Raw genomic sequence first — 13,684 nt, forward strand, 5'->3', positions numbered from 1 at the left:
AATGGATTCAAGAGAAGTTCCTAGGAAATGCGGACATACTATATATACAAGTTGTTAGTTTAATATATCCCATTATATAGAGCACCAGAAGTAAAGCATTTATAAAGCAAGGAGCTTTTTAGGACTGTAATATTTGTGACCCCTTTACATTTATTCCGATACATCACAAATGTCACCGGCCCAAGACTTGGCCCATTTGGTCTCAACCTACAAATATATATGTAATCAAAAATTCATGTCAAAAAGTTATTATATTTTAACTTTTTTTTTTCTTAAAGTTATTTTTATTTATTTGAGAGAGAGAGAGAGAGAGAGAGCACAAGCTGGGGAGAGAAGCAGAGGGAGAGGGAGAAACAGGCTTCCAGCTGAGCAGGGAGCCCGATGTGGGGCTCGATCCCAGGACCCTGGGATCACGACCTGAGCCAAAGGCAGACGCCCAACTGACCAAGCCACCCAGGCACCCCAATTGTTCTATTTTAAATGAACAAAATAAAATTTAGAGTTAAACTGTTATGAAAAACAAAAAAGTTTAGTTTAAAAGGACTGTGCATATCAAAAATTTAGCTTTAAAAAGATTATGAAGGAGGGGTGCCTGGGTGGCTCAGTCATTAAGCGTCTGCCTTTGGCTCAGGTCATGATCCCAGGGTCCTGGGATCGAGCCCCACATCGGGCTCCCTACTCAGCTGGAAGCCTGTTTCTCCCTCTCCCACTCCCCCTGCTTGGGCTCTCTCTCTCGCTGTGTCTTTCTCTGTCAAATAAGTGAATAAAATCTTAAAAAAAAAAAAAAAGACTATGAAGGAAAAAGTGAAATGAGTCTTGACTACAGCACTTTCATTTTGCAATGAGAGAAACAAGGCATCTGGCTGGGAAGACCTCTCTTGGTAGAGGATCAACAATAACAAATTTCTTATTACTTGGTTGGAGTTTCATGATAAACTCATTTCAGTGAGGACTAGTCCTCTATTGGTTATAATAGGTTACAGAATCTGAGAATTTTGTGGTTCTGGTTGTGTGCTTGTGTAGTTGAAGTTGTTTTTTGGCAGCAATGGGAATCAGTGTGTCTGATCTAGCTCTCCACTTGCAGCCCATTAGGCTGCATGTTACAAAATAGGCTGGTGTTCAGTTATGACTTCAATAAAAGGAAGATGACTTTCTTTTCTAATACTGCATGGGCACCATATACTTTTGAGTCAGGAGAAGCAGACTGCAGGTCTATGGCACAGATGCATCTCCTTCTTAGAATTTTAAAATTCTTCACAATGTGGCCAATTTAAATGCTTGTTGCATTTTGTAGATAAGTTTCTGAATGAATCCAAAGACAAAGAACATTAGCTTCTCTCAGTATGGCAAGGTCAACTTTAGCACCCGGCAGCCATCCCACAGGGATTCCCATTCACAGTACAAATGATTTAGTTGCTCCATCAGGGGAAGCATAGAAGAATCAGCCACTTAGCATGCTGAGCACTTAAAATTTAGCCAGGCTAACTCCAGAGAAAACCAAGACACAAAATACAATCAATCATCTCCAGGGTGACATGAGGGACCAATCACTCTAATTAGCACATTCATTCACAGCTAAATCCCCTTAGGTAGTGCTGAGCATTTCAGCCCACCAGGATGGAAAATAAACCATCACAATGGGAAAAAAGTGATGGAGAACCACCTTTCAGCAATCTGGTAGGATTCATGTTTTACACACAAGGATTAGATATTTGCAAGTATCTAAATTAATAGAAAACTATACTAATGATTAAATTAATGCTGAAGTGGCCTAAATGAAGACCCCTTGAAATACTTAATTTGTGTACTTAAGCATCCTCCTTTAGAGAGCGATCTACTAAACTATACAAATTGAGTGGAATACCTATTTTGATTGCTACTAAGATTTTAAAGGAAACATTGACAAGATAGTATCCATGAAGGAAACAAAAAAGGGACCTACTGAAACAGTGACAAAAATTGACCTCAAAAATGTCAACTCCTGTAAAAGTACTTCATACTGCTCCACCATATTTTTATTTTATTAAGATGCCAGGAAGGGTGCCTGATTGGCTCAGCCAGTTAAGCATCTGCCTTAAGCTCAGGTCATGACCCTGGGGTCCTGGAATGGAGGACCTTGTCTGGCTCCTTACTCCTGATCCCTCTGCTCCTCCCCCCGGCTTGTGCGCTCTCTCTCAAATAAATAAATAGGATGCCAGGAAATGAGGAACTAAAATTAAATACTCTGTCAGAGAATAAGAATTCATGTCCCTTCAAAGACCCTTCTACCTGGACTAAGAATCAAATTGACAGGAGACATTAACAGGAAACTATCAAATTAAATATGTGAAAATACAGGGAGTCCACAGAGACATGGACATTCAAAAGACTGTCAGGTAAGATGAGGTGAAAATGTCATCTTGAACTAAGGAAAAGAGGGTCGGGACCTGGAGCTTCACAGGAAAGAAAAACCCTTCACAGGGTGGTAAGAAGAGCAACTATTTGGTAATTAGATGTTTGTCCTACCTTATAGTTGGGTAACTAAGATAAACTTTGTCACTGAAAGACCCTCCCGCCCCGCAATTTAGATTCTTCTATGGGGTTAAGGGGGGGTGGGGATGTTCTCTGGAGTCTGCAGGTTCTCAGGTACCTTCAGCTCAAGTTATCCACAGGCCAAAATGACACATTCGGGGGGTTGGGAGGACAGAGAGGCTGTCCTGATGCCATTCAGTTCCTCCATCTGAAACTTCCTTGGGAGTTTCACATATTAAAAGTTGACCTGATCGATTATTTCATGTCACTGATCCAACATTTTACTCCTGACAATAGGTCAGTTCAGTTAACCTCATTTCAGGAGCCAGTGATAAAGATGTACTTTTCAAAGTTAGCCCTGTGACACAAGTAATGTGATTAAATGAGGCATTTATATATATAAAGGCATTTATATATATAAATCAAATGAAATATGCTTCATGATCAGATAGACTATTAAGCCAGGTTCTGACTTCTAAGGGTAGCCAGTTGAGCACACTTCTGGATGTCAGATTTGAAGCATCTTCAGACAGAGTGAGGGCAGGTAGGGGTAACCTGACAGATCTTCCTTGTTTATAGTTTAAATGCTGTTGGTAGTATTTCAGTGGCCCATAGAGTGACAGCCCTAAGACTGTCTATGCATGAGCTATTATGACAATTTTTTTATCAAGTCATTCATATTTTTAAAAAAGATTTTATTTATTTATTTGACAGACAAGAGACATAGCAAGAGAGGGAACACAAGCAGGGGTAGTGGAAGAGGGAGAAGCAGGCTTCCCGCGGAGCAGGGAGCCCGATGTGGGGCTCGATCCCAGGACCCTGGGATCATGACCTGAGCCGAAGGCAGATGCTTAACGACTGAGCCACCCAGGTGCCCCTATCAAGTCATTCATATTACGTTTGCAGAGCTTCAGGAAAAGAGGCAATTTTAGTTCTCAAATGATTCCAAGTCAGAAAGGTGGGAGGCAAATAAAAATGTTTAGGGACTTGTAGCCAGCACCGGAGGACACTAGAAGAAATCAGGATGTAGTTCAGTTGATGAAGAACAGTATTAAAATCTAGTATCTATAAAGATGTGTTATTGAAATATAGTTTTTCTCTATACTTACCTGCATTTTTACCAAAGATAACCAAATTGACAGTAATTTGATTGCAAAACAAGTCTAAGTAAAAAAAAAAAATTGGCCTGATTATTCACATAAGTGCAGGAAGAATAGAGGTTGACCTACAGACTCTTTAAAAACAGCTTTCAGGGCTGTTTTCAGTCTGTTGGGCGTCTGAGTCTTGGTTTCGGCTCAGGTCATGATCTCAGGGTCCTGGGACCAAGACCCGCCTTGGGCTCCCTCCTCAGTGGGAATCTGCTTGTCTCCCTCTCCCTCTGTCTCTACCCTGATCCTCTCTCTCTCTTAAATGAATAAATAAATCTTAAACAAAACAAAACAAAACAAACAGCTTTGCTGGAACTTTTCATACGCAATCTCTAGATTGAACTTTCAATAGCTTCTCTAGGCCACAAGCCAAGCCAAATACTTGATACCAGACTGTCTACAATAACTACAGATTTGAGTGAATTTCTGTCTTCATGCAGTCCCCTAAATATCCTGAGGTTTCTGCAGCTGTTGGGAAGTGATCTTCCTTGCTCACCTGGTAAGCTGTGGGGAATTCTATAAGCAAAGTATCAGGCTGACATTTGCAAGGAGGCTTTATTGACTCGATATAGTTCAATCTTAGTTCCTTACAGCTGTCTCATCATATCTGAGTCTATGCAGCTCTTTCTTAGCAAGAACATTCTAGTCAAAGCCTTGGCTCTATAACCAGTGTTTGACTGTGTCTTACCACAATGAGAACAGATTTTTTACTGAAATTATGCAAATACACATATTGGCATAAAAATATAAGAATAGTTACTGAGATTTTCTGAATTCTGGAGGAATCAGGAATGGAGAAAAGATAAATCTTTCATTTTTTTTACAAAGGTATATTTTCTGCCACTGCTGCACGTCAGTTAAAAGTTTTCTTATATTTGTAAAAAACAAAACATTTTTAAAAAGGTTTTATTTAAATTCCAGTTAGTTAACATACAATGTAATGTTAGTTCCACGTGTACAATAGGGATTGTACATTTTCATACAATACCCAGTTCTCAACAACAAAAAAATGCACACCTTCATTCCCACCACTTATTTAACCCATTCTCCAATCCAGCTCCACACTGGTATCCATCAGTTTCTTCTCTATAGTTGAAATTCGAGTCTCTCATGATTTGCTGGTCTTCTTTTTTCCCCTTTGCTTGTTTGTTTCTTATATTCCACATGAGTGAAATCCTATGGTATTTGTCTTTCTCTGATTTCATTCACTTAGCATAATACACTCTAGCTCCCTCCATGTCATTGCAAATAGAAAGATTGAACTCCTTTTTATGGCCATGTAAAATTTCATTATATAGATCTCGTATCTTCTTTGTTCATTTCTCAGTCAATGAACAGTTGGGCTAGACTGCTTGAAGTAGCAATGCTCGCTGCTGCTGACTGTTGAACTCCTCCAACAAATCCATGCAACTGCCGGAGCCAGAGCTCGGGACTACGCTCATCATGGCACTGACTAAAGGGAGGAAGGTCCTGCACAGCAGTGCATCACCTTCCCTGAAAGGTCACCACCTACAGTGGATCTAACCTACGTTGGGGTTATATACCTGGGACACTAGCGCTCTCTGCAAACACAGCACACACCTTGCTGATCCCGTTTATTAGTGTCCAGAAGGCTTCTTCATCTTCGACAGCCACGCTGCCATGGGACATTTTTAAGCTATGCCCACAATGTTTGCGTCATCCAACTCACCCTACTCCATCCACTGCCACTGATCTAGGCCTGAGCAATCAGTCATCATTGTTATCCAACAGCATCTGGTCCTCATTCACACAAAGGAATTCAATTAAATCATGAACATAAAGGAGAACTTCCCTAATGCTCAGGAACCCACATTTGCCAATTCCTTATGTCCATTATATTTATTCATCAGAAGACAACACCAAGAGCTGCCTGTGCCTTTGCAATGGCTAGAGGGGAACCACCTCTGGTTCCCTCCCCACATCAGAAAGAGTTCTTCACATTTTAATAGGTCTTATTTTTCTAAGTTTGGTGCCATCATCATGTATTACTTATATTCACATCCCACAACCCAGTGCTAAATGTCTGAATTTATACCCATTGGCCTTATATCTTTCTCATCTCAATGAAGCATTTACGGAAGATACTCTAGCCACAACACAGGCAAAGAAGAATGTCTGTGATGCCTATGTAGCTGGAAATAAAAATGAGGATAAACAGAACTGGAGATCTGGAGATAACTAGGAAATAAACAAGTAGATGTTATTTTTCTAAATCCAGGGAGTCAGTTGTGCAACCTGGGACAGGTGTCCTCCTCTACATGCAGAAGTCATGCCAATTCTTCATCCTCTGTATTTTCTATCCCTTACTTGGGGCTACAGCATCACTCCTATTGGAATAGGTTTCTCCTACTTATGGGTATCTATTATACACCAAGCACTGTTATAATTGTGTCTTTACTTCACAGAAACATCAAAACAACACCCCCACGTATGAAGTGGGGCACATACCTTTATTAGGGGCCATGGTGCAGTGCTTTAGAGTCCCAGGGCTATATCCAGATCGGGCCATTAAAACTAAAACAGGTTTAGGTAAGCTCTGTGCCTCTAAAGGACACACGAGGGGAAAGTCATGGTAGTTAGGGGACATGGTTGCTCACAAGGGCGGATTGGGAATGTCATGTCAGAGGTTACATTAACTGGTGACTCTGCAGGGTATTGTCTAGGGAATGCACTAGTGAGAGAGGCTGCTGTCAATTCAAGTCCCCTGCAAAAGTACTGTCAACACAAAATGGATGCCAAGTAGCAGTATCATGGAGTACTTGAGCTAATCACTCAATAAGACCCCCCATATAATCTGTAATATGTCTGTTATAATACCCCACTAGTCCCAAAGAGGAGAAAATGACACAGTAGATAAACAAGGGGGAAAGTAATCAGACATTATTTAGACTTTAAGGCCACCGAGGAAACGGATTACTAGGTATGTTATTCCACACGATTACTGAGTAAGTGATAGATTTCATCAGTTGCCTACAACCTTATGTAAAATGAGACAGGTTAACATTGATGGTGGGATAACACTTCATTCACTACTCATCCATGATAACATGTTAAAAATCATTATGTTTTATTAATTAAAATATATTACGTTCACACACAGACTAAGTTATACATTTCAAATCCACTGTATAATCCTTTTTGGAAATACGGAATACAAGCATTAAAAAGCATTGTGTGCTGATATCATGATGTGGGAGTAGTGATTTCCATTGTTTTCAGGCATGAAATCATTCTTAAAAATTTTATGTGTAATCCTATGCCATTTTAGGAAAGAGTTATCCTCTTTTGGTATCTTTGAGGATTTCTTCATTTCAAGCACATCACCTGACATCCTCTACTTCTAACTATAGCTATTATGAAGATACATCAGTATTTTACTGGACTGGCACCTCTTTTTTCTCAAAGACCAGATGAGAAAATATTTTATTTATAATATCCAGGAAGTTCTTTAGTTTTAATAAATGGAGAATAATGATGTTCTGAACACTTCTTCCATCATAACTGACATTAATGTTATAACCACAAACAGCATCTCCATTTAGATTTTCTTCATATATTATATGTTATATTGTCTTTCTTCTTCCATGGACAATTAGATATGCATGAGTCCCACCTAATGAAGAAGGGCATCTCATATCTTTGATGCAACAACAATCAGCCACATACTTTCACAAACCCACTAGGAATTAATGAATTTTCTCAAGTGATTTGAGAGGACAAATACATTAATATTTGCTAGTCACAAATCCCAGATAGGGTCAATGAACCAAAACAAAACACAAAACAAAACAAAAAACAAACCCCAAAAAACAAGAACACAATCAAAAACAAAAAAAAAGGACATATCGAAATTCATGATATCTATGCAAAAATCCATCCACTTGTTCTTTTGAAGCATAATAGCACATACATTTTCTAAGTGTTTAACTTTGTATTAGTCCTTATAATGAGTATTTTGATATAATGTCTGAATAGATTGACTCATGTACTGCTTTCTACTTGATTTCTGTGATATTATTGACATTTGATCTTTACTTACATACATTTCTAAATATTTACATCTTTCAAGTAACTTACCTTTATGTACTCTCTGGTGTTTGCTACAGTGAATATTTAAAATGAAGGTCTTTCCTCATTGATTATGTTTCTAGGGTTTGAATCTAGTGTGCATTTTGGGATACTGAGTATAGGCTGAATTCCAGTTAAAGGCACTGCAACTTTCTCTACATTTTACATTTATCTATGCTGTATGATTGCTATGATGTTGAGTAAGTTGTGAGTTCCAGCTAGAGGCTTGTGACACCCTTTAACTTTGTAATGTTTCTCCTCAGTATAAACTCTGAGATGCTGGAAAGGGTTGAGCAGTTCTAAAAGTTTTCCCATGTTCTTTACATTTATAAGTTCTTCCCCAGTATGAATTCTGTGATGTTGAATGAAACGTGACCTCTGAGTAAAGGGCTTGCAAAATTCTTCATATTTCAAAGTCTTCTCCAATACACTTTCTCTGATCAGGAATTACCATTGCTTAAAAGCCTTTCCACATTCTTTACAATTTTATGGTTACTCTCCACTATGAATTCTCTAATGTGGAGTAAGGGGTGAGTAGTCCTTAAAAGTTTTCTCACACTCTTTAAAATTGTAAGGTTTGTTCCACTATGAATTCTGTGATAATGAGTAAAGGTTGAACAGTGATTAAAGGCCTTCCCACATTCTTTACTTTGGTAAGCTTTCCCTCAAGTATGAATTCTGTGATGTTGACTCAGGTGTGAGTGCTGGATAAAGGCATGGCCACATTCCTTACATATGTAAGGTTTCTGTCCAAAATGAATTCTGTGATGTCGAGTCAGGTGTGAGTGTCGGTTAAAGGCCTTGCCACATTCTTTGCATATGTAAGGTTTTTCCCCAGTATGAATTCTGTGATGTTCAGTAAGCTTTGAGTGTTGGTTAAAGGCCTTGCCACATTCTTTACATTGGTAAGGTTTCTCTCCAGTATGAATTCTGTGATGTCGAGTAAGGTGTGAGTGCCGGTTAAAGGCTTGACCACATTCCGTACATATGAACGGTTTCTCTCCAGTATGAATTCTGTGATGTTCAGTAAGCTTTGAGTGCTGGTTAAAGGCCTTCCCACATTCTTTACATTGGTAAGGTTTCTCTCCAGTGTGAATTCTGTGATGTCGGGTAAGGTTTGAGTGCTGGTTAAAGGCTTGGCCACATTCTTTACATTGGTAAGGTTTCTCTCCACTATGAATTCTGTGATGTTGAGTAAGGCTTGAGTGATGGTTAAAGACCTGGCCACATTCTTTACATTGATAAGGTTTCTCTCTAGTATGAATTCTGTGATGTTGAGTAAGGTTTGAGTGCTGGTTGAAGGCCTTTCCACATTCTTTACATTGGTAAGGTTTCTCTCCAGTGTGAATTCTGTGATGTCGAGTAAGCACTGAGTGCTGGTTAAAGGCCATGCCACATTCTTTACATTGGTAAGGTTTCTCTCCAGTATGAATTCTGTAATGGCGACTAAGATTTGAGTGATGGTTAAAGCACTTGCCACATTCTTTACATTGGTAGATTTTCTCTCCAGTACGAATTCTGTCATGTTGCGTAAAGTGTGAGTGGTGGATAAAAACCTTGCCACATTCCTCATATTTGTAAGGTTTTCCTCCAATATACATTGGCTGATGTTGACACAGTGTTGAGTGCCAGTCAAAGGCTTTGCCACATTCCTTACAAATGTAACTTTTTTGTTCAGTACCGATTGTGTTATGTATATTTAGTCTTGACGACTGACTGAACATATTCCCAGGTTTATAACATCTGTATGAGTCTTTTCCCACATGAATACTCTGATAATCACCAACACTGGGAGACTGGTTAAGAGCTTTCTCACATTCATTATATTCATAATGATTCTCTTCCATAGGGATACTATTATGTATAATAAGGTTGGAGCTTTGATAAAAGACTTCCACACATTTATCATATTCATAATGGTTCTCTGGAAAATGAGTCCTCAGACATGTATTAACATTTGAACCTGGGTTAAATTTTTCCTCAGATTCACTGCATTGAGCAATTTTGTTTTCATTGAAAATGCCCTGGTAATTTTGTAGGGTTAACTCCTCGGTGAAGGACCTCTCAAATGAATCCCACTCAGCACTTTGTTCTTCATTTTTAAATCTCTGATTTTCAGAAATATTTGACTCAAAGGTCAATCCAATCCTACTTTCAAAATGGTTGAAATAATTATTTTCAGCATGAACTAGGCAACTTTCCAGATTTTCCAACTTTTCGTTCTGCAAATATGTATGTTTAATCATTTGATTTGAGCCCTTGTAAATAGAAACACACTGCTTTGCAGAAGTAGCAGACTTAAGAAGGGATGTTTTCCAAAATGTTTTATATCCTTCCCCATTTTGGGCAGTGAGATTCACATTATGCGCAGTTGTCTCAGTTTGGATATGTCCCTCATGATATATTTGATGCTCTTCACTCTCTCCATCATTGTTACAGTCTACCAGGAAGTGTAAATTCTCAAGGGCAGTATGTTTATATCTACGTACTGCCACGTTTTGGAAAGAAGCTTCTATGCACAATGTTGGCAGGAAACTCTGGGTGCCATTTGAAGATACAGCTGAAAGATATTGAATAAGAGAAAAGTAAGATCATTCCACTTACTACTCTCAGATGAATATAATGAAAACTTCTAATACGCAAAATTAAAATCAATCAGAGAACTTCAGCAAGACGGCTGATGGAATCATTGGGACTTTATTCCTCCAGGGAGACATAAACTTGCAGACAACATACTGACCACATAGTTCTGAAGTCTTGTCATGCTGGAGCACACATCACTTTCCTATACCTCAAAAAATCAGGAAAAGTACTATCTGAGCTCAAAACTAGAAGAAAGGAAGGAAACTTAAACTTAAAATAGAAATCAACAAAATAGGATATAGCAAAAACAGAAAAATATCTACAATAGGAAGAGGTGGTTTTCAGAAGAGATCCACAAAATTGACATACTTTTAAGTAAATCGAATGACAGACAGAAGACCAGTAAAATCAAAAGTGAAGAAGTGAAAGCAGAGTAACTGATAGCATGGGAATAAAGCCAATTAAAAGAAGCAGTGATGGATAATTATATGCCCACAAAGAGATATAAAAAAAAAAAGTGTGTAAATTTTCAAAAAGGTATAACCTACTTGACTCAATCATGGGGGAGGGGGGAAGTCTCTACTGATCTACCACTACTAAGTAGATTGAAAAAGTAATAAAAAAAAGCTCCTAACAAAGGTAAGTCCTATGCCAGATGAATATTCTCAATTATTCAAACAAACATTAATGAGAAAGTTCTTTAAATCTCCTATAACATTTCCAAGGAGTGAAGAGAAAGGAAATTGTAAAACACTCTCTGTGACACATTAACAAAGCCAAGAAAGACACTATAAGCAAAGAAGACTAAAAACTACTACTGAGACGAATAGTCATGTAAACTCCCCAATAAAAGGAAACAACCTGAAACAAGAGCAAATTTTACAACATAATCAAGTGGGAATTCTTCCTGGAATTCAGGGTGTTTCAATAAAAAGAAATCTATAAATTTAGGACAGCACATGAAAAGAATGAAGATCAAACATGACATGATCACATTTATTCGTGCAGAAGAAGAAAGTGAGCATACTGGACACTGTTTCATGATTTAAAACACTCAGTGGTAGGAATAAAAGGAAATCAACTCAGCCTAATAAAGGCCATGTATGTACTAAAAGCTGAAATCTAACATATCCAATAGTAAAAGAATGAAGCCTTCTGTATGATCAGAAACAAGGTACTGAAGTGACTTCACCACTTCGATTCAACATAGTAGTGGATTTTATAGTCAGAACAATTAGGCAAGAAAAAAATACATAAAAGTAATCCAACTGAAAAAGGAAAAGAGAAACTACTTCTGTTCACAGACGACATGATGTATAGAAAACACTAAGAATCCGTTTTTTAATTTTTATGCTATTTTATTTATTGGACATCACTTTTATTGTTTATTTCTGTGAATTTTCCCTCCTAGACTTTCACTTTTCCATTTTTTTATGATATAATGCTTGAGTTAAGAAAAAATTCAGGGGCGCCTGGGTGGCTCAGTCGGTCGGGCCCCTGCCTTTGGCTCAGGTCATGATCCCACCGTCCTGGGTGGAGCCCTACATCAGGCTCCCTGCTCAGTGGGGAGTCTGCTTCTCCCTTTCCCTCTGCCCCTCTCCCTGCTCATTCTCTCTCTCAAATAAATAAAATCTTTTAAAAAAAAGAAAAATTTGCAAAAAAGTAAAATTAACATTACACTACAAGGAACTAGAAAAAGAAGAAACATAGCTGAAATTTAGTAAAGGAAGGAATTAAAAAAGAAAAAATAGAAATGAATAAAATGGAGATCAGAATAAGCAATAACATAACCTTTAAAATAATCTTATCAAAATCCCAATGCCAATTTTGGCAGAAAGATCAAAACCATCCTAACATTCATATGGATGTCACAGGATAACACATACCCAGAACAATCCTGAAACTGAATAGTATGTTGGTGGTACCACACTTACTGATGAAAAGAATACTATAAAGCTATTGTTACCAAAATAATGTACTACAAACATAAAGACAGGGATAGAATAGTGGAAAAGTAAAGGTGAGCTAGAGGTCTACTTCTCCAGTGTTAATGTGTATGACAATGAAGTGAACATCTTATTAAAATTCATATTTGTATTGGAATTTCTATGTGGGGTCTGAGTTTCTACATTTCTCATGAGCTTGCAAGTGATGCCAACATCTCAGTTCAAGAGCCACACTATTAAATTCCCAAAATTAAAAAACATAGAGGAAATCATGGATGACTTTGAAATTAAAGAATATTGTAGAAATTACAACTTCTAACACCAAGAGCAGAAACAACAATTCTTTTTGAACATTTACTACCCACTACATGCCATTCTAACTCTTTTTCATAAATTCATCCAGGAATCCACAGTAACCTATGAAAACAGTATTGTTCTTCATCTTTCAATAAATATCTTGCCAAAACTTCAGTGATAGTGGAGCCTGAGTTTTACCCCAGATTGTGTGACATTGAATAGGCCTAAGAGGAACACACAGACCAGTAAACAGAGGCAACTATAAAAGAAGATTCACAGCAGGTTTCAAAGTGACAATGGGAATGCAAATGTGATTAAATCATAGAACATATCAACTAAAAGAGGTAAGTGAGGATAAAACACAGAAAAAAATTACAAATTAAATTAAAAAGAATAAAAATGATAGACCAAAAATTCCTTACTGTCCTTGAATCTAAGATATGTCTTCAGGGGCATAAAACATAAATCTATTTGTGGATGAAGGGTTTTGTGTCTTGCAAACAAACCACAGAGACAAACACAAAATGATAGAAATGAAATACGTATTGCTTAAATTTTTGCTCATTTACCTTTGTGCTGAGTTATATTTTACAATCTTAGGGCAGTGGAACATATATGATGCATGCTTTCCTTCCACAGAGCAACAGAGAAATGCTAAGGAAGAGTTGGTCTGTGACATGAGTGTGTAATAGAATGGAAACTTGGAGGACCTATGCTGACAGACTTACAATCTCCACTATCTCCAGTAAACACAGGAGAGAGCCTTCATTTTCAAAGCTGACTACAAAGTGAAACAGAGACGGGAGTTTCCAGATTAAATGAGATGATTAATGCACATCTTTCAGTAAATCCTCCCAAGGTACGTGGTGATAAATGAGAAAAATTATTAATTTTTTAAAAAAAGATTTTATTTATTTATTTGACAGAGAGAGACAAAGCGAGAGAAGGAACACAAGCAGCGGGAGTGGGAGAGGGAGAAGCAGGCTTCCCACTGAGTAGGGAGCCTGATGCAGGGCTCGATCCCAGGACCCTGGGATCATGACCTGAGCCGAAGGCAGACGCTTAACGACTGAACCACCCAGGTGCCCCGAGAAAAATTATTAATCTTGT

General features: G+C 38.0%; 1 protein-coding gene across 1 annotated transcript in view; it reads right to left on the reverse strand.

Annotated features, from left to right (window-relative positions):
• Positions 1–4,549: 4,549 nt before the first annotated feature.
• The window catches only part of LOC118537090 (uncharacterized), a 93,182-nt gene continuing 84,047 nt past the window's right edge, over positions 4,550–13,684 (reverse strand). Inside the window, exon 5 of the mRNA XM_078063413.1 lies at positions 4,550–10,308. Coding sequence (XP_077919539.1) covers positions 8,414–10,308 — 1,895 coding nt within the window. The 3' untranslated portion in view covers positions 4,550–8,413. The remainder of the gene's footprint in view (positions 10,309–13,684) is intronic.

Source organism: Halichoerus grypus, chromosome 15, assembly GCF_964656455.1.
Source record: "Halichoerus grypus chromosome 15, mHalGry1.hap1.1, whole genome shotgun sequence".
Lineage (NCBI taxonomy): Eukaryota > Metazoa > Chordata > Mammalia > Carnivora > Phocidae > Halichoerus > Halichoerus grypus.